This window comes from Cydia pomonella, chromosome 8 (assembly GCF_033807575.1).
Source record: "Cydia pomonella isolate Wapato2018A chromosome 8, ilCydPomo1, whole genome shotgun sequence".
Classification (NCBI taxonomy): domain Eukaryota; kingdom Metazoa; phylum Arthropoda; class Insecta; order Lepidoptera; family Tortricidae; genus Cydia; species Cydia pomonella.
The window spans coordinates 16,399,515-16,421,567 of NC_084710.1; the positions used below are offsets into that span (position 1 = coordinate 16,399,515).

The following is a 22,053-nucleotide window of genomic DNA, read 5'->3' on the forward strand; positions in this document are numbered from 1 at the left end:
AATCGGGCCGTATTTCAATATTAAAACTTCAAAACTGCGTTACTTCCGCCAAATTTGATAGATATACACTTATTATTCTTAAAAAAAAACTTTTCAAACAGTTCGAAATTTAAAATTTGTCTCTATACCTACTTCTGTGTGGCTACCACCAGTTCGGCACTGACATAAACGCTATCCAGAGAACGTAACTTACTTTCTATGCATCTCGCTCGTACTCGCATATAAGTGCGAGCGAGATGTATAGAAAGTAAATTACGTTCTCGATATCGTATTAGTATCTCAGTTGAGACACTGTCAGTGAGTCATGGTACGGATACTTGGACAACCTTTCATACTTATTTAAGCCTAAGTAAAATAGGTAAGCCCTGACTGTTATTTAAACCAAGATCCAGCAGCTTCCCGGACAATTACTACCATCTAAGCTAAGTTGACCTTGATAAATGCTAAGGGCAATTTCTTATTTACCTACCTGATTATGGGACTGAATTTAATACCGAAGTTTATGATTTTATAAAGATAAATAATTTTGTACGAAAACTTAAGGTTAATGTAAGAACAGTGGGATTAAGGACTTCTCTTCACATGTCTACCTTTGAGTTCATTTCTAGGTATAATTTATTCAGTACCCCTAGTGTAAATTTAGGTCACCTCACAAACTTTAACTTTGGCATGTATTAGATACCTACTCGTATATAAATAAAATATCTCAGATTTGCATTTAAGGATCCTCGGCGCCAGGACGGAATATAATTTCCTTTCCTAGAAGTTCGCTTCAGTCAACGAAACGGAAATGAACGCATCGGAAATGGTATTACCTGACTGAAGGTCCCGGTTTCTAAGTCAAGCAGGGAGTGGGTTTTGACGGCCTGCCCGACGTTGAGGTCCAGCACCCGCACCGAAGCCGGGGCTATGGTGATGAGGGAGCAGTTGCCGGTCGCGCCGTGGTTGCGAAGGGTGAAAATACCCTCGGATCCGAACATCATCACGTTGCAAGCTAAATAACATAAATATATTATTTATTATTATTATTAATTTATAATGTAATGTTTGACGATCATGATGAGAAGATAAACATACTCGTACTTTTGACGAATGTAGCAAATTTATAGTGTAATCTTCATCGTGAAATATTTATTTGTTTAAGATACTCAATGATAATATTATATAAATGGGTTCATTATCTTACTTTCCATTCTAATATTTAACTCCCGATTCAAGAAATAATGATCCTTTTATCAAAACTGTTAATTCAAAGTATCCTCAAGAAAAACTGTTTACAATACATGTTCAGAAACATATACACAGGTAGTTAGGTAGAGATAACAACTGGTCTTATCGCTAAAGAGCGATCTCTTTTAGACCACCTCTTCTATAATTAAATCTATTTTAAGATTGAAAGGTAAGATTTCATAAATAGAAATATTTTGGAGTATACTTATTCAATGTGTTGAACCGACTCGTAATAATAATGTATTTCGTCTTATATAAATATTTCAGTCAAATTCCTACCTTATTAAAGTTACGAGGTCACTGTAGGCTAAATAAATATTGTTTTTTTTTTCGTCTGCAGACTCTGTTACTAAATTAATACCGATTAAATTTCCGACATCGCTGCAGGCGATATCCAAAATAAAAATAACCTTGTGTTTCTGAGCGTTCAAAAAGCCTACACTTTTTTTTTACACAAAACTGCCCTGATATTTAATATTGTCATTATAATATCTTGGGATTAGTTGTCAAGCGGACCCCAGGCTCCCTTGAGCCGTGGCAAAATGCCGGGACAACGCGAGGAAGAAAAAAAAAAAAAAAAAAATGTGAAATAAACTAAGGTATGGAAATGCCAGTTGTTTAAAAGCATATATGAGCGGCTACGGCGCGCACAAATAATATATCCTTGAGCCCCTGACTGTACGTAGAGTAAGTAACATTTACAATGTAAATAAAGGTAGCAACAAGCGGTATTATCCCTGTAAGCGATCTCTTCTAGACAACCTTAGGGTAGCAGGTAATAATGAACAAATATTTGCGTTATAATTCACTAATATTTACTGGTTAACCAATTCCTTAAGCCAGACAATGAAAAGCTGGTGCGCTGAATACTTTAAGGAAAATTTCGCCCTATCTTTTTAAAATATACAAAAATCATAAAAAATTGCATACACATTAAAATAAACTAAAGCAATCTGTATATTACAAGTCACCAAACTTTATTTCAGTCCTGAGAAAGTTCTTACGTAAAACTAATAATGCAAATCTCCGATCCAATTTCCAAATACTGAACTGTACTATTCGATGAAAAGGTTTACGTTTTGGTAAACTCTTTATTGCCACTTTTCTTTACGTTCTCTTTCAGTAAAATAATACCTTTACGTAAGACAATATTGCGGTATTGGAAGTATCTGCTTATTTCGGATTCGATGTATAAATATCAGCTAGGTAAATAGCTCATAGTTGAAAGTTCATAAATAATATTGATTTAAAATAGCTTGGGACGTTATAATTAGGTAAGTAATCAACAATATATATTTTTAGACCAAAGCTTTCCAAATGAAGTCCAAAACTATTAACTGTGACATATTCGTGCCAATAATCTTGAAGCGGCATCCATATTTAACTAAAAAAGTCTGTTTAAAATATTGATAAGATATTCCTCTCATTGCATCTTGCTCGCGCGCGCTTTTAATGAGGTCCAAGCGCATAGAGAGTAATATAAATGAATGCCAGATCAGGAATAGATAAAAAAATTATACCGCGCTAAATCGTAATTCTATCTTTGTTCTCACGCCATGCAAGGCAGGTGCCTTTTCTATATTTATTTTTTATTCAAATTTCAAACAGGTTTTAAAATTTTAACTTACGTCTCGGATTTTTTAGATGGCGTACAGTGATGGCGAATCCCTTGCCCCTGGCCGGGACACGGTACTGTATTAGCGCCGCGTTCTGGCGCGCCACCAGCTTGTGTGGCGGACGGCGGTCGCAGGTTTCGACCACCCGGTCGTCGTCCCAGGCGTCTGCTGGCCACACCTGCCCGTTCAACTCCCAGCCGTCCACCCACTGGAAAGAAATATTTATTAGAACCGTTATTGAATACATATATCGGCTGCTGGCACTTAGTGCCGACTGCTTTTATAAAGTTGGTTTCGCTGCTTCAAATAGTCTACTTGTGGCAGTAAATCGTTTTTGAACTAGTAAGACTCAGGAGAGAGATTTGTGGTAACACTTATGTGCACGGTATAGCGTTTTCAATATGAAAATGAAATGAAATGAAGAAATTTAAATAAAAAAGACTTAATAATCAGCATGCTACGACCGCGTACGTCTATGTATTGCAATTAATTTATCGCATGTAACTATATTGCCGCGTGGTAATGTGTATTAATTGTGTAATAAAACCACATTTATTTTAGTGTATTTAGGATTAGCTCATATTTTAGTCTTAGTTTATTTTATTTTATTAGGTACTAGTTTTAATCATACCCAATATTGCTTAAAATATTTATATTAAATTAAAATTATCATAAATATTACAGGAAAAATTCGCTCATCTCCGTTCTTAATGAAACTTAATTTAAAAGTCAACAGACCGACTTAATACGCGTCGTATTTCCAAGAAAGAGCAGAATTTTAGTCGGAAACTATACGGAGTTGAACATAGATAGTAATTATGAAATGTCTTAATTAAGAGCGTACTTTATTGAAAGTGACTCGTTACTTGCATATCAATATCATGGATATCAAAAGCCAAGATTTGCATCGTAATCGAAACATCCTCGATTACTGCATACATAAGCGCTTTCATAAAACTCCAACATAACCAATCACGAATGGACATCTTTTTTATTCCACAAAGTAACTTGACTCGATAAAATAATTGTTTATTCAAAAAACTAGTTCACAAAGACAATTACTGTTTGCTAAGTTTTATTTAGCGTATGCAATATTTGCACCTACCTTGTATTCATATCTGATGAGGCAATTCGCATACATTCAGGTATAATTATCATTTTAGGTCAGCGACAAACTGTCTGCTTTGCAGAGTAACACAGTTGAATAACAACAGTTAAGTATAATTTTCAATTTATAAAAGTAATTGAAGAATGCAATCTCGTTGAATGCAATGTCATTAAAGGACCTGCCCGTATTCATTCTATCAAGTTTCCCTATAAAACCTATTACTTCATTCGATTTACTGGTGAATTCAAATCTTATCCAATCGTATCAAGTTCAAATTGGATTTTTTCTTAAGTTTTCCATAATTTTGTAAAGGTAACTTTGTTTAAAACAAGTTAAAGAGGAAAAAGTTTAAGGGTTAAATCTATGTTGACAGCAAGATGATTGGTTTATGAATAGTTAGTTGTCTGGCCCGGCTTATGCTGTCAGACTCGGTTTTAGCCGAATGTAATCCTACGTAACTCCGTGAATCTTGTGAGCGGGCAATCACAATGAATTTAGTGACCAAAACTACCTGCAAATACCAACAATTACGATTATATTTGTACATGGTATTTTAAATGACATTTTTAATATTATCATTGTCATATACAAATTTATGTTCCTGGCCGTATGTAGCCAATGGGTCAAACACATTTTTTAGATACTGATAAATCTGCTACTTGACGCTATATGTCGACTACGAAAATAATAAGTGTTTTGGTAAGAAAACTGATGTGTGCTGGAGTGAGCACTCTCATCATTCGCTTGCCCTTATCCCACTCTATGTCTACTTATTTCTCTGTGCTTTTGTCGACAAAACATCAAAGATTAACGGGCCCGGGTATATATAATCTCAAGTAGGTACTGGTAATATATATATTATAGCTATTGATTTTTCGTTATTAGTGATTAAATTTTTCATCGGTAGATAAATACTTACTGCAACCAATCCTCCATTCTCGCAGGGCACATCCAGGTAGTTGAACGTAACCTGGATTCGTTGATCAGGGTCCGCTATCATGTAAATGCCGCACACAATTGGCTCGTCTGATGGCGACTTGAAAAATATTTCTCCCTCGTCGGATGTCATCAGAAAACAGTCTAAGGGAAAAATAATTAAAACTTCTGTATGAGAGAAATACTAGAATATTGATTGAGCAAATATAAAGTGAAATTAAAAATAAGAGATAGTCAAATGTGTGTTCGTACATAATTAAAAAATACAACGATTACAATTGGGTACTTGACACATGTTGAATATTATAACAAAATTTTGTTAAATGGATAGAAAATGAGCCATTCATTATAAAAAAGTGGAATTTAAAAAAAAAAATATTGAGATTATAAAAAAATACAAGGCTCCGAAATCTCAAAAAATATTTTTTTTTTGTCTTTCAAAAATAGAAAAGAAAATGGTACCATTCGTTTTCTTACATTTTATTAAAAAATAAATTGTATGACAACTATACGCATAAACGCAATATTTCAGGGTCAAAATGGCAATTTCCTTGATCTTCCATACATTTAGGAGAGACTTATATGATGTGACGTCACATCACCTTATCATTTTGTTAGAGGCGTTTCGTTTCAATTGTCGAGTGCGAGCGTCAGATTTTAACTCTCATTTCTGATCTTTGTGTTGCTTAAATGCCATGAGTCCTATATAGACATTTGATCCTCAGGAAAATCAAGATCGTTTGACATTATTTACAAAAAACAGTCAAGTAGCCAATTTTGATTTCATTCGGCTCGCGCATGTTACAGAGAAAATACAAAAACGAATATTTTTACATGATATGGGTCAGAGTTTGACCCTTTCAATAATAGGTGTCCCGTTGAACGCAAAAGGAACATTTAGACAAGCTAATATAACTATGAATGGTATTTAAATCTTCAATCCCGTAAGCTTCAATTTGAACGAATAATTAGATTAAATTATATCTTAGCAGATAACATAATAATCATATAACTAATGAAACCTAACTACTAGCATAATACTTTGTTTAGCTTCTATATTGCACGAAAGGAATTAAATACATTCCCAAAACTTATTAGTAGATCCAAATTCACAACTTTCGGATTGAACGCCTCTTGTTGTTCAACTCCTGTCACCAAGGAGTCCATTTCTAATAAATCAAAGACTTACCTTCGTTAGGATCTATTACTCGGTGTGTAGGCCTTTCAACCCGCCTTCCCCTCTGATACCACGAAACGCCACGCGTCGATATTCTTTGACGACTACGGCCCAACTCCTAGAAAGAAAACATCTCTTAAAAATGAAGTCGTAATAATTTTATGGGTCGTGAACTCCATTCACATGTCGGTTTGAATATAGGAAATGACGATACACATTTTGTATTCACAGTATCGTTTATTACTTAAACGAAGTCTCGAAGTTATCATTTATGAGGTAATATAATCGAGATCGCAACGGAATTGCGTAGGTGGAAACCCTTTGAGAAGCGAGATCGTGTAGCTCTTTAGAGATTGCGATCAGTCTGTATTATCTTCTTAGCCGATTATCTATGTAATACTTTTTTTTCTCGAAATTACCTATTATATTTTATTTTTACACAAGCGCAATTCAAGCAAAGTATAAACTGGTGATATAAAAATAGAATCCATTAAGTCCGTGTACATTCTCTACTATGTATGTATATGTAGTACACTGTACTCTTTAAAGTTCGTGTCATCCACGATGATGCGCAGATTTGTCAAATCTAACTTTTAATAACATGACAATACGAGTCAAGGTCACTAGTCACGCGTCTTCATGAATGACACGGTCTATTCTCGTAGAATAAATAAATTGCATAACATAATTCGGCATCGGTGTCATTATTTCATTTATGTACGATTCCTAACGGTCGTTAGGAATGAGCGCGGAGCGGATTTTCAATGTGCCTATACTTATGTATGGCAGAAGCGATGGCATTCGTCTGGAGCCGGTCGCGTACGCGGGGAACCGACCGGCTTGCGGCCGTATAAATGTGAAATGTATACGAGATTATTGAATTAGATTTAGAATACCTGTTATATCCTAACGTATACTTGCACAGGCACAACATGGATTCACAATAAAAAAATAATATGAAAACCAGACCATGATATCGCTGCAATCTGTTACGAGTACACAAGCTGCTCGCAGTGTTGGAAAGTGTCAAAGTGGCAACGACCATCTTCTGTTTCCCGGTATTAGATTTGAAAACTTTTTTCACTCTTTACCCAATGGCCAATATTTCAGACTAAGTTACTCGCCATAGCTATTAAAACGAACGGTACTTTTAACGATAAAGTATGTAAAATATCATAGGTTTTATAAGCTTTTGTTTAACTTGCCCTGTTTGTATCTGTATGTATGTTATTTTGTTAGTGTCAAATCTTGGAAGCTAAATTTGACCCACTTCCCGATTTCCGATTGAGCTGAATTTTCATACATAAGTAAGTCGGGTGACATTAGTTGCCCGTGGTAAGAAAAGTACAGTCAGTGACAAGCTTATGCCAATTTTTTTTTTTTTGCAAAAACTTATTAATGTAAATTTTAGTCGTGTATTACCTATATTTTTGTTTCGATGTTTGTTAGGTATTAAGCTGAACTTATTTGAGCGAAACTGCCAAATTAATAATACAGATACCACTAATATCAAATGCGAAGGTAACTCTGTCTGACTCTATGTCTGCCTGTTCCCTCTTAACGCTTAAACCGCTGAACCGATCTTGGCGAAATTTGGTATGGATGGTTTTGTTTGGTATGAATAGTTTATGAATAAATACTGAAAGTCATTTTTCTTTTCATGTGAGTAGGTATTCGATGTTAACTATTAATAGTCCGCAGTAAGTTCGGCCGAATTTCACCTTCCCATTTTGTAACTACGTGTTGGATTGTAATGAAACTTTGCACAAGCAATGACATGAGATATTTATATGCTTGTAAGTAGTTTATATAGTTCCAGCTTATAAAACAAACGAAATAGAGCAAAAATAAGTTTTGTATGATAAATTTAAATTTGCTGTATTTTTTTAACAATGGTATATGAAGCTACATAAACTAATGTACATTCATAGGATAAAGGATGCAAAATCATATTTATAAGAGTAAGTACAGAGTTTCAGAACAATCTAGCTAGTCGTTTTATAATGAGAGCGTAACTACGTTTGCATGGAGATCCGAGCTTGCTGCGGACTCTTAAGTACCAGTACCGACTTAATAGATCATAAAAATTCTTCTTATCGCGATAATAACTTGAGTAGGCACGACAAATATTTGCTTGTTATTCAATTACTAATCTTATCTCAAAAATGCTTCATTTAGTATTTAATCTAAATTAGTGTTCATGTAATATTGACGTCTTTGGAAATATGCCAAAATTAAACATGGAGAATCGAAACAATAACCTCCTCATTTTTAATGCCTAATTAATAATAAATGTTAGTATCTATGACGTGTTTTTATATATTACCTATGTAGAAATATTGTATGCCAAACAAGCATAGAATTTGAACCTATTCATACATGAACAGACAAAATTGGTTCAAACACGTTAGATAATTCAGTACAAATTATTACTTAACTCTACAGGGATATCTATTGGGTTTGGAGTGGAATTCTACCAGGATTGAATAGAGTAAAACATTATATTGTCGCAGACAGCAAAACGATACGTGTATTCATTTGTTTGTAAACTGACAAAATAAAAAACCACAGACAAAACAAAATAGCTTCCAGCTAAGGAACATTGGGTTTAAAACCTGTTTGGTTTATATGTTCTAACAATATCGATATGGCTATAAATGATAAAGACTGTATACCCAGCCGCCAAATTACGTGGCTATTTTATCAATGAATTCATGCAATTTCACATTACACAAATTGACTAAATCCCACGGTAAGCTCAAGAAGGCTTGTGTTTTGGGGTACTCGGACAACGATATATATAATATACAAATACTTAAACACATACTTAAAAACACCCATGACTCAGGGACAAATATCTGTGCAAACACTAGGCCAGACCGGTCGTCAAAACATACATACATACATTTCATGTTTTGTTCTTTTTTAAGGAAGAGTTGTAGAATCCTTTTTTTAATCTTCACCTTATTTTTTATAAAAAGTCCGTTGCATCAACATGAGCTTGTAAAGGCTCTCTTTATTCTCCAGTAAGTTATATTTTAGTCACAAGAGTGGTAAATTGATTCGATACAAATGTTAAGTTGTTTCCTCATGTGTTGGCTAGTAGAATTGACTTTTGAGGGATGATTTGGAATGATAAATGTTTGATAACGTTAATCTGGATTTGATTTTAATATTTTACAATTAGTATTTTCCTCTGGTTGTTGTGTCGAAAAATATTGTGTTTCACTCGGTAGCAATGTTTGTTTAACCTCTCCTCCTCGTTGGTGATTTTTGAGATCTGTCACTTGCTCAGGTACCAATATTACCACGAGGGGTAAATCAACAACTTTGCTCACTTGTAAAACAAATGACTATTAATAATTTGGTTGAATGTTACTCAACCACGCAGAAACAGCGGCGTGACAACTTTAAAAGATAACTAGATACTTTTTTATTTCGTGAATATGGGAGTGAGAAATTTAGTAAATTAAAATCAACGGCCTTTACACAAATAAAGATAGACAGGGCCTGTTATGTGAAACAAAAGTATGGCCTCTGCTTCCAGTACCATTTCAGCTAGATTCTTTTTACGTTGACTCACAAAGCCGTTTACTGTCGCGGCCTTTGCCAAAGCGAATATGCAAAATTTATGTTGCCTTCAAAGCTTTTGTCAAACGCGGACGCGGTCGCGTTTGTTTGATATTTGTACACATTTCATTTCCGCATGATCGAAAGTACGAGGTTGACTTGATTCAATAGACATGCGTCATTGATTTAAAAGATGAAATTTTACGTCAAATGTGTTTCGAAAAAAGGATATGCAGTTATTGCAGCGGTCAGGAATACATAGGTAGCTAAATTATGCTTATTTAAATTTACAATTCTAAAATCAAATATGTACAGACAGTCACGGAATTTGAAGGTTTGTCACTTTTTAATTCAATGTAATTTTAATGTATGAGTTATTTTAACATATATTTTATAACAAAATATATAGCAGAGTTTATAAGCACAAGAAGCGAGAATAAAAAGAAAAGAAAAATTTCAAACACATTGTCATACACTGCCGGCCAGGATTACAGTAAGAAGGTTTATATTACTTGACAGAAATTAAACCTCTAACCAATATTCATTCAATTAAATTCGGTGCCTATACCATAATCAATATTGTTTAGAAATTTGGCATGTCAATGCATTCTTTAAAAAATCTCATCAAATGCTTACATCATCTTCTACGCTATTTCTGTAGTGCTCGACCGAATGCAATTTTAAGTGCTAAAACAAAACACTGCACATACACCTCTCCATGTGAAAGCTTGCCTCTACCGTTAAAACCCCTTTTGTTGACTTCCCAAGTCCTGAAACTCTCCGGCGGCAAAAACAGTCTAGAAATTTCACCGAGAACAATCGCAACTTTAATAACTCACGATGGGTTATTACTGTGCAGTGTGGAAAACGATATATTGCCATTCTTGTACCTGAACTTCCTGTGTTTGTATTGTTATATTTTGAACAGCAGATCAATATGTAAGGACGCACGTTTATTAAAACAGTAGGTACAATGGAATAAAACATTTAATATGAAGGAAATATAAAATGAATATACATACTTATCTGTGTAAAATAACATGTTTCATACTAATCGTATAATCGGAACTATATATAATGGAACAATATATATAAGAAGCAGAGAGAGTAGGCTATATGTATGTACCGCCGGTTAAATCGTACCACGTCTAGATTTCCCGCTTAATAACCTAGTTTATTTACACGTGCGGCACTAAACAACGCCACAGAATAAATAATAGTCTACCATACAGAAATGACACCTCCTAAAACCGAAGTTTGACAGCTATTCAGGGACAAATCTTACTATCTTTTTCTAAAGAATGGCACTATCCCTTTTGGTTATTTATGGTTGTAAAAATTCAGTTTATTATCTTATCTGTGATTGTGCATACAAAGTGACGTCAAGTTGTGCCAACCCTAATAATTGCTCGGTGCCATGCTGAGCCGAACGGAGCCGAGAATGCTCGAATGCTCTAGTGCCTACCCACCGGTATTACTCCCATTTATATGACCAGAAATAGCATTGGTCCTAAAACGAATGGACCTATCCAGGGGGGATAGGTAATGATGAATATATCGTTTGTTAAAGCGTTTTTCATCACACTTGCTCGAAAAACAAAGCTATATCTCCCTAGGGAGTTATATCTTTTTATTTCACAATCCATAACTCCCGCGGGAACAAGACAGGCCTTTGTCCTTCAATACACCTGCATATTTTTCGAGCAAGTGTGATGAAAAACATTGTGTGTAACTCCGGGGGTAAAAATATTGCAAATTCGGGTCTTTAATTCCCTCCAGCTTGCGGCTGTCGGGAATTACCACCCTCGTATCTAAAATTTCACTTACCCCCCTCGTTGCACAATGTACTATTCTTTAAGGTGTGGGCTTTTTGCGTCGCCTTTGCATATGTATTGCTTTTTCGTGTGGAATTAAGCTTTAATGATACTCTATCTTATATTTTCTTATATTTTCATAGATTGCTTAGATGCATAATAAAATGCGCTTTTTAGAAGAAAACACATTTTAGGATTCCATAGTCAACTAGGAACCCTTATTATAGTATCGCTTTGTCCACCTGTCTGTCTGTCCGTTCGTCTGCGGCTTTGCTCGGTGGTCGTTACAGTTGTTAGTGATACAAAGCTGCGATTTGGCATCGATATATAAATTAATCACGCCGACAAAGGGATAACATAAAAAAAACAGGTAACCTCATCTATTATATCCACGTAAATTGGGGATGATTAAAACAAAAAACATTACTTTGCCAATCCGCGAAAAGATAACGTTTATAGTGAATCAGTGCTAGCCCGTTATACTTACTTGCGTAATGTTTTTACATGATGTAATTTTATTGTAAAAAATATACAAATAAATTTACTATTTCAAGTACCTAAAGGTGCGTCCGTAATTATGCATGCAGCTAAATTCAGCAGATAAAATTTATTTTGCTTTTTATCGATTAGTCCAAATTACCCAACAATTTATTTATGTAAAAAAGTATTTTTTAGTTCGAACTCTGAAATAACAAAGTATTTTGATAAAGATGTTCTAAAATTAGACTTTATCCACAAAATACGTTTCCCTTATAAAGTAAAAATCGGATATAGGATCCAAAGATAAGTATTGACGGCGGGTAAAATTCAATTTGTAAAGGTTATGATAGACTCTGATTTTTATCGTGAAAGTCATGAGTGCCATTATTGCTAAGGGACTCTGTATCATTAAATACTGGTTCTGACACTTACATTTTATCGTATTATATGTTCACAATATACAAAATATCTCAATATTTAAATTAGTTTTAATCTATCCACATCCGACAAACTTATGTTTATGAGAATTTTCCTTATTTCGTACTATGCATAATATGTTAAGAGTTTGTTTTCAGGGAGATTTTAAATATTAAAAAAAAAAATGTTTGGGGCAAGTTTTCTATTTTATACTTTATTTTTAAGTTTAGTTTTTAATTTTAGCTTGTAATTTTTACTTTAAGACCTAATTTTATTGGTTTTTTTTTATTATATTACTTGTTAAAACAGGAACTCAATATTTACAAAAATACGGTTAGTTAAAATTGAAAATAAAAAATATTTTATGGACTTTTTTTGTCAAAATGGGCAAATAAGAAGCGAAGATACTAGATCAAAAAATAAAACATTAGGTAGTTGCTGCATAAGATGCTTAAATGCAACATAAAGTTCCTTGAGGTGAAAGAAATACAACATTTTGAAATTTAAAGAGTTCCGTTGCAAATAATCTTACCATCAGCTGAACACCTGACTTAATAGTATGAGAAGTTCCCTTCCTCATGAACAATTTCTCAAATCGGGATAAAAAATCTGGAAGTATATTTTTTCAAGTACAATAATATATTCAATCGGTTCAAATGAAAAATTCAACCAAATCGAAAACATCCTTCTTTTGTTTGAGGTTAGCAAATATTATCGTGAAAATTAGCGATAACTGCTTGTACTTCACAACATAATAATTATTTCAAAAACATTCCACTTCATTAATCAATTCAGATGAATTGACATGCAAGTTGGTTTTGATTAAATCACGCTGAATATGCCAATAACAGTAGTTATACTCGTAACTGTCACAAACTAGGCTCGAGTGGACATAATTATGCATATAAATACTTACGCAATTTTCTGCAAATATTAAGATATACTCGTGCAGTCTTGAAATACCAATTTCTCTTGTAGTCTTAATAATACCTACTCCCCATGAGTCACGTATAAAACAAAGGTAAGTAAATAAAAATGAATTGACTCACACTGGTTCAATTTATAAGACTAGAAAGTTCCCAGCAAACTCGGTTCTCCATAAAACCGTAGTTACGCTCTGATTTTAAAGCGACTAACTAGATTGCTCTGATATTTGGTACTAAAAAAAGGATAAGGTATATCTAGGGCTGTAATTAGTTTATGTTGCCTCAGACTCTATAATTAAAAAACTACAGCGTATGTAAGACTTTCATACAAAATGCTTTATAAGGTGGAGCAATACAAAATAATAATTTCAGACCTGATGTTATTGTATGTGCAAAGTTTCATTACAATCCAACACGTAGTTTTAAAATAAGTACAAAACTCCGTTTGTGTGGTAAGGTGAATTTTGCCGGGGACTCGGCAAGCTTGGCCAAATTTCACCAAGCATATACTTTATATATTTTAAGCATATACTAATTAGTCTCGTAAAAGTCAGTCAACTTTTTCAAATATAGATCCATAATAGTTCGTAGTATATTAATAAAAGGGTTAGATCCTTACGGAGTGTGGGGAAATAAGCAGCCCACCGTACGCAGGTTAGTTATATCTATTCTTGAAGTAGCGGTAACATTGGAAACTCATGATAAAATCCACGTGATAAACTGATGGTTTAGGTTAGGTTAGGTTAGGATTAGGTATTTTTAACATATGAGGATTTTTTCAGTAAAACGTAATACATTAAAATAAATAAACTGCGATGGCTAAAATCATGTTAACCTACGATTAATAGACAAACACCTACAAAGCCAACAATCGTGGGTATTGAAAAGGTGTGGCCGAGCAATATATTCAGCCGAGCACATAGGTTGGATTTCTCAGAAGCCTTTACGCGTAGGCAGAGACACAAAAAGGATTGCTTACTTTGGCAAATTATAAATCCTAGTAATACTGGTACCGTATTGTATACCCTACGTAGTTAGGTATAGTTTTTTGACGAGTGTCATGTCTTTGATCCTTGTTATTTTTTATGTTAGCAGTATTTGTGCTGAACAAGAGGTCAGAAAACACATAACGAAGAGTTTAAATATTTCGTTTATACCTTACTGTTTATTTTAAAATTTTCACTGTGCTGATGGACTTGTCTATTTTTGTGTTAAATTTACTTCAATAAATACCGTTTATCTAGTTTTAAGTGTTTAGTGAGTAAGTTCTTTTTTGTAACTAAAGTGGCACTGTATGTAGTGTATGTAGAAGGTAGAAGGTTTTTACAATTAATCTCTTTTCTTTCTTTTTTTATTTTTTAAGACGGACTTGTATGACAAATGAAGTACGAGGAGCTTTATTTTTATTGTGGGTTGGAAAGTACATTATTTGAAACAATTTCGTTTAAGCTAGAATTTTTCAACAAATTACGATTTATTTTCTCTGCCACAACCATAATGAAATAGTCCAAAAGGTAATTCACAAAAATTTAGTCTAAATGGCCAAAATCGTCACCAACAAAGAATAGCTCGTCTCAGCAACAGTGCTTATTCTGTGTGTAAAACAGGTACCTAGTTAACGTAGCCCTTTATATCTATTCTTATTTTATGCATGTCACGTTTTCGACATGCGTTTTCTCCTATTTTGCTTAGATCGGTCTCTTGATATCTTTGGCTGAATATCTATCCGTGACAGCTAATTTCCTGGGCTTTCTATTTTTTTCCCACAGACGCTTTCCATAGTAAAATTGATGCTGCAACCGACGGCTTAAGTGCGATCTCATTTATTAATTGAGGTATGAGTGGGAAACTTACATAGGTATATTGGATGTGATAATAGGACATTAGTTCAAGAGGAAGCGTAAAGCCAAGAAATTAGCTAGGAAAAAAACTTGCGACGGAAGATTTGACGATCGCGCGGGTTTTAAACGTTTTACCTCAATAACTTTGAAAGTATGTTTATGTATATAATTTTGGTAGGTAAATCCTTCGGCAATCTCACTGGCTATTTTTTACTAATATTATACTGCTATTAATTTTGAATTGAATATTAAAATCGCAAGAATTATTTTAGTTTTATTTTAGATGTAGTTTAGTTATATTTTAGTTTTATTTTAATTAAAGTTTTTATTATTAAGTCTTTGATTTAATTTCTTAATAAATAAAAACATATTTAATTAAAATCGCGACATAACGGCTAATTCTGATTTTTAATAAATTGTAACGATCACTACTAGCATTGTAAATTTAATTTGCATCTTCGAAATTTTCATACTTTTTTTGTATTTGAGAATACATTTTGCTACAACAGACCCCTGAACTAATTCATATTTTATACCAAAAAACTTCTCATGATCAAACTTAAAATAACGAAAATCTATGGAGTAATGTATAATTATCTTGGCGGGGAACGGCCGTGCTTCTAATTTAGAAGGAAGTTGTTATAAAGTCAAATGAGCATAGTACCATGTTTAACCTATTTGTAAACCATTACGACGCCATGCTTTGAACTCACTCACTGGATACACCGAAAATGTTACCTGTGGGACGACATCCTGTTAATTAAGTTAATTGAGTGACATTTCGTTATTCTGTGAATTAACTACAATGTATATTTTGCTGTGTATTGAAAAGGTAAATAATCGGTATAAATATGTTTTACTTTCCTGAATATATGAGCTAAGGTAGCAACAGGTATGAGGCGTACATTTACAATAATACTTAATAATAATAATTCAGCCTATATACATCCCACTGCTGGGCACAGGCCTCCTCTCATGCGCGAGAGGGCTCGGGCTATAGTCCCCACGCTAGCCCAATGCGGATTGGGGACTTCACATACACCTTTGAATTTCTTTGCAGATGTATGCAGGTTTCCTCTCGATGTTGTCCTTCACCGAAAAGTGGTAAATATCAAATGATATTTCGTACATAAGTTCCGAAAAACTCATTGGTGCGAGCCAGGATTTGAACCCACGACCTCCGGATTGAAAGTCGGACGTCATATCCACTCGGCCACCACCGCTTTTTACACACACAATAATACTTAACAGTAAAAAAATAATGGAGATAGTAAGTAAATTTTCTTTATTGCACTTATATGTATTTTTTTAATATACTTATTTTTAAAACGTTAATGTGTAATGTATTCATAATTCTGTATTATTTATGTCGTATCTCAAAATTGAGAACCTATAATTACTTATTATGAAAACATATTGTTTTAATTCTAATTTCGATTATTATTTATTTTTATATAATTATATTAAGGCTTCATTACCTTACTTGTTAATTCCTGTTGCTTCTGTTTAACTACATAAGAAGGGTAATGTGTAGGTAATTATAGCTACCGAAACTCCTTAAAAAAGTATTAAAATTCCCTAAAACAATTTTACCCTTATTAAAGTTCATCGTATAACTATAGCTATCAAAACAAATAAACTATTTTGATTATTTAATACTTGTCAATTACCTTGGTATAATAATTTTAACAATTCAAGAAAAAATTGTTGACGGTAGGTTATATACTATAAACTTTATCTGTACTTACCGGCAAGAAAAACCCGTTGATCGCATCGCACATTAACATCACGGCACCGACGTACAGAAACAATTTCATCGTGTTCCCAACAAAAGTCCACAGATAGAGTTCGCAGGAAAGTTAGGGTAAGTTGTCAAGCTACCGGCGGGGATAGCGGCGTCGGACTTGTGAATGGGGCGCGAATGCTTCTACTGCCTTTATAGGGCTAATAAATGGTTCTGCGCACCCTGAGCTGCGCTTGTCAACTCACTGTTAATTTTTAGCACTTTCTTTCATACAAATCAATCATGTTATTCACGCTTTAATACACGTGTCTTTAGACATAGAAATGGCCATGACGTAAGAGAATTCCGTTGATAACTGTCCTGCCACAAATTCGAGAGAGTAATGTTATCACTAGACGATCTACAGCCTACACTATGTTTGTAGCACGAGCGAACTTATCTGTTCATTTTATTTGCATGGTAAATATTTTGAACGTGGGTACCTACTATAAAGGCGGACATTTGATGAGTTTAAATGTCCCTGCTAAGAATAGACGGAAGTACTTTTACAGCCGAAGCCTCATCTATCGGGTCAGTCCATAAGTCCGTGCGTATTTTGTACATGTGAAAAACAAAACAATAAAACTTAAATATATTTATTTAATCAATTATATATTTACCATTATTATCTACAACTAACTGCCATCTGTTTGGTAACTCGTATATTCCTTGCTTGTAAAAATGTTCCGGCTTGGAGTCGAAATACTTCAACACTTCACTTTTCAATTCTTCGGTTGAACTGAATTTTTTTCCTGTAATAAAGCTCTGCAGACCTCGGAACAAGTGGTAGTCAGTTGGTGCTATATCCGGAGAATAGGGTGGATGATGCATTATTTCCCAATTAAATTCCTTAATTTTTTGTACGACTGATTTAGCCGTATGCGGTTTTGCGTTATCGCGGTGTAATATAACTTGTTTCCTGTTCATTAAAGCTGGGCGTTTTTTAATCAGTTCTAGGTTTAGCCTGACAAGTTGTTCAGTATAGATTGCGGCATTCAGGGTTTGCTTAGGCTCTAAGAACTCGTAATGGATGATGCCGGCTTTGTCCCACCAAACACACAACATAAGGTTTTTCCAACATATTCCTTTCTTTGGTATAGGTTCTGCCAGTTCACATTTGTCAACCCACTGCCTTTTCCTTTTAACGTTATGGTATAATACCCATTTTTAATCCCCTGTTATAATACGATCGAGAAATGAGCATTGATTTTGACGAGAAAGTAGTGAGGTGCACACATCAATTCTCTGTTGTCGATTTTCTTCAGATAGGTCATGAGGAACCCATTTTCCTAGTTTTGATATTTTGCCAATATCTTGTAGATGACGATAAACAGTGCCGTGCGACGAATTTAATTTTTCTGCCATTTCGTCGACAGTTAATTGTGGCTCTGCGTCAACCAAACGTTTAAGCGCTTCATTGTCGAATTCCACCGGGCGACCAGAACGAGGCAAATCTTGAACACTATCTATACCAGTATTGAATCTCTGAAACCACTTTTGTGCAGTTCTTACAGAAATAAAATCATCACCATGCACAGTATTTAATTTTTCGGCGGCCTTGGTAGCGTCATCCCCACTTTTAAAAAAGAAATATAAAATATGTCGTTTGTATTCTGCAGTGTTTTCCATATTCAGAAATACTTTAAACGGTCTACTCTCCGCCAAAGCTGTTTACAAAATGACTGTTGTTCAACTTTATGAATTATTGCGCAATATTTAATAATATAGTTGACCTTGAACAAATACGCACGAACTTATGGACTGACCCAATAATATGGTTGCGCTAAAGTTATCACTTATTTTAGACATTAGAAATTCACCTTAATTGACCCAACACATATCGTTAATTAATTAACTTGCAATGTTTGTGTGTAACATGTTTGTTCGGGTCATATCTTGCAAGCTAAATTAGACCCACTTCCCATGATTCGATTCAGCTGAAACTTCACATACATAGATATGTAAGTTGGGTGACAATGCAAAATGGTATCATCGAGCCGATGTTATGGTGGACGAAAGTGGTGTTCATAGGAACTCTGTGATAAAATAACGCTAGTTGCGTTGGATTCCTTAGAATTAACCGATGAGTATTAGTTGTCTATTGAGAGAAAAATGCTGTCAGCGAAAAAGTTTTCATAAAAAAAATACAAAAACTTATTTTAATAATAAACTCTCGGTTGTTTTTTATTAGATTAGAATATAGTGATTTTCAAATGAACTATGTAGGTTTGTGAGTGAAAGTATGACAATTAATCAACAATATAGCGTGGTAAATTAAAGTCGTAAAAACTAAATTCACGTTACATGTCACGTCTCGGGACTGAGATGAGGAAATTGTCACGTAGTGTTTTGATTAACTCAGAAGCTGAGTGATAGGCCCATTTCCAGGTTGAGTGGGCTTTAAATGAAAATTGCAGCTCTACGAAAACAATAATGGCATGAAGACTTTTAATTAACTTTTAATTTATTTAAATAATTACTGTGTAAAAGTTGTTTGATCAGGATTTACTACATTGTTAGTTTATTTTAATAATGGTTAACTATTGCGACATGAATTTAACTGTATTTAAATAATTGTAATAGTATAGTTATGTGACATTCTGTTGCATATTTAATGTTTTTATTTGGGGTTTAAATAAAATTGTTTTTTTTTTTGTATTATTATAATAAGAATATTTCTAGTACGTACGCGACTTGGCGAAGTCAATTATATGCGGATTCTCCTGTACAAGGTTTAAATGTAGATAAGTTATAATCATACTTATAACCCAATGCAAACAACGTCTAAGTATTTTATAATTAAGTTTCAATCCTCATAATGAAAACATTTAATTACCACCTGTGTTTTCCTCACCGTAACCACGGTCTACATCAAAATGAAGTCAGCATATTATTACTTAATTAATTTGAATTTCTATAGGCGCAAAATTAAACAGTCACAAGGTTTCATCACAATATTATTTTACAAGTCTATGTATATTATTAAAGATTTATTTAAATATAGGTATTAAGATACCAACGTAGGTACAATCTAGATGAACTCTGCGTGATCGTAAATAGTCTCGGGAGTAAAAATATGACTAAAACGATCGTAAACGCTGTGATTATGGTGTAGTCTTACCCTTACATTATGAACATTAAATAGAATAATGATTTGCTTAGAAATAGTAAACGTGAAGCATAAAATAATAATGAAATGAAAAACCAAACTATTGTACCTACATAATGATCATTTAACATTCTAGGTCCATGGGGTCCCAGCGCGCGCATTTCTTGCAGAAATCGCGAAGCGTCTGGTTGACGTAACTGGTGACCGAAGAGCTGACGGCTTCCTCGTACAACGTTTCAGTATTGCGATACATCGAAGAAATGCCGCCAGTATCCTTGGTACAATGCCAGAAGTGATTTTAGATTTAAGCTAGTTATAGTTATCCTCTGTGTATATACACAGAGGATAACTATAACTAGCTTAAATGCCATTATGTATATTGTTATTGTAAATAAAAACTTTAAATAGGTAGAGATAGAAAGGAAAAAGATTTAGGTGTCCATTGAGGTGCAATTTATAGTAGATACAGTTAGACTAACAACAATAACAACATAACCTTTAACTTAACTTAAGTTTACTAAGTTTACTTAGTACTTAATTGGAAGATCAAAGCGAATCATCTATCATTACAGAACAGATATTGTAGAAATTAGGCTCGTAAACACCTTAGCGGGCTGATTCGAACTTTAGGATAGATACGTTAAATATTATGTCTTGATACCGACATATCTCGTGTTCTCAAACTCTCAATTCCTGTTCATCGGACTAGATTTATGTCTCCTCCTTTGCTGTCCAGGCGAGTCGTCTCTGGAATTCGCTCCCTCTCAACTCTCAAGTCTCAATATAAGACAAGCCGAGCAAGTTAGCATTCAAGCGGTTGCTACATAAATATCTGCTGGAACAAGAGTTCGAGTGGCGTTAATCATTATTCGTTACATATCATTGAATATATATAAAATATGTAGTGTATTAATTGTATTATTTATATTTAAGTATTTTTATTTGTGTATTTTATATATATTGTATCAAGTTTTTCAGTTGTTTTCGATAGTTCTAATAAATATTATCTGTCTTTCCTCCCTGCACCATTTCTACATCTCTCTGTTTAGCCCGATGGTTGACTGGTGGAGAATGCCATTAAGGATTAAATCCGCCATTTGTACGTTATTTTTTGTATTTTGTGCAATAAAGTTTAAATAAATAAATATGCGATTCATATCGTATCTAGACCTAATATTTGACGAATCTTAAAGTTCGAATCGGGCCGTAAGCCCCGGAGAACTAGTCAATTTTTAATATTTGAAACTCCACCTTGAATTAACTCCTATCTAGCTGTCCAAAAATAGGAACTTGACAAGATCAAAGCAATTTTGATTTGTCAAGATAAAGATTAAGATTATATTGGAATAAACGATCTATTTATAGGCCTTTATTTACCGCACCAGCTCGGAAAGGCTCTCTTTATATTTCAAAAACAGATAGAAAAGTTGCGTTCTATCCTTCAAGACGCTCGGTCTCCAAACCCTTTGAAGAAACTACTTAACCACCTACACCAACCATTTTTATATGTTATAGGGTTCTGTAGTGTAGTATTTTTAGGGTTCTGTAGTCAACTCTAGGAACACTTATTGTTTTGCCTTACCCTTTTGTCTGTCCTTCCGCGGCTTTGCTCCGTGATCGGCAGTGCTAGAAAGCTGCAATTTGGCATGGATACAGAAATCATGCATGGCGACCGAATGGTAAAATAAAAACTACAAAAACAAATTTTTAGGAGTACCTCCCTACAAAATTTGTATTTTTTCTTCGTTTTAAGCCAATGGTGTGGGGTGTCGTTGGATAAGCTTTTCAAAACTAGGGGTCTCTAGGGGTACTTTCTAGGGGTCTCCGACAACTATTTTTTGATAAAGTGCATATTGTCGGATATAATCGTTTCGAAAGTAAAATATGTGTCCTCCCTCGCCTAACTTTTGAAACATGGGTCCAAAAATATGAAAAATAATTGTAACACTCAAGATTAATAAATATTATCAATTAAAACTATAGCGAACATGATCGATACAGCCGATAATGTACATGATATACTTAATAATAGCCCCCATTTAGCCT

General features: G+C 34.0%; 1 protein-coding gene across 1 annotated transcript in view; it reads right to left on the reverse strand.

Annotated features, from left to right (window-relative positions):
• The window catches only part of LOC133520699 (corticotropin-releasing factor-binding protein), a 32,923-nt gene extending 15,567 nt beyond the window's left edge, over positions 1 to 17,356 (reverse strand). Inside the window, exons 1-5 of the mRNA XM_061855313.1 lie at positions 16,864 to 17,356; positions 6,080 to 6,185; positions 4,874 to 5,034; positions 2,859 to 3,054; positions 816 to 994 (exon numbers count right to left, since the gene is read on the reverse strand). Coding sequence (XP_061711297.1) covers positions 816 to 994; positions 2,859 to 3,054; positions 4,874 to 5,034; positions 6,080 to 6,185; positions 16,864 to 16,932 — 711 coding nt within the window. The 5' untranslated portion in view covers positions 16,933 to 17,356. The remainder of the gene's footprint in view (positions 1 to 815; positions 995 to 2,858; positions 3,055 to 4,873; positions 5,035 to 6,079; positions 6,186 to 16,863) is intronic.
• Between the last annotated feature and the right edge of the window lie 4,697 nt (positions 17,357 to 22,053).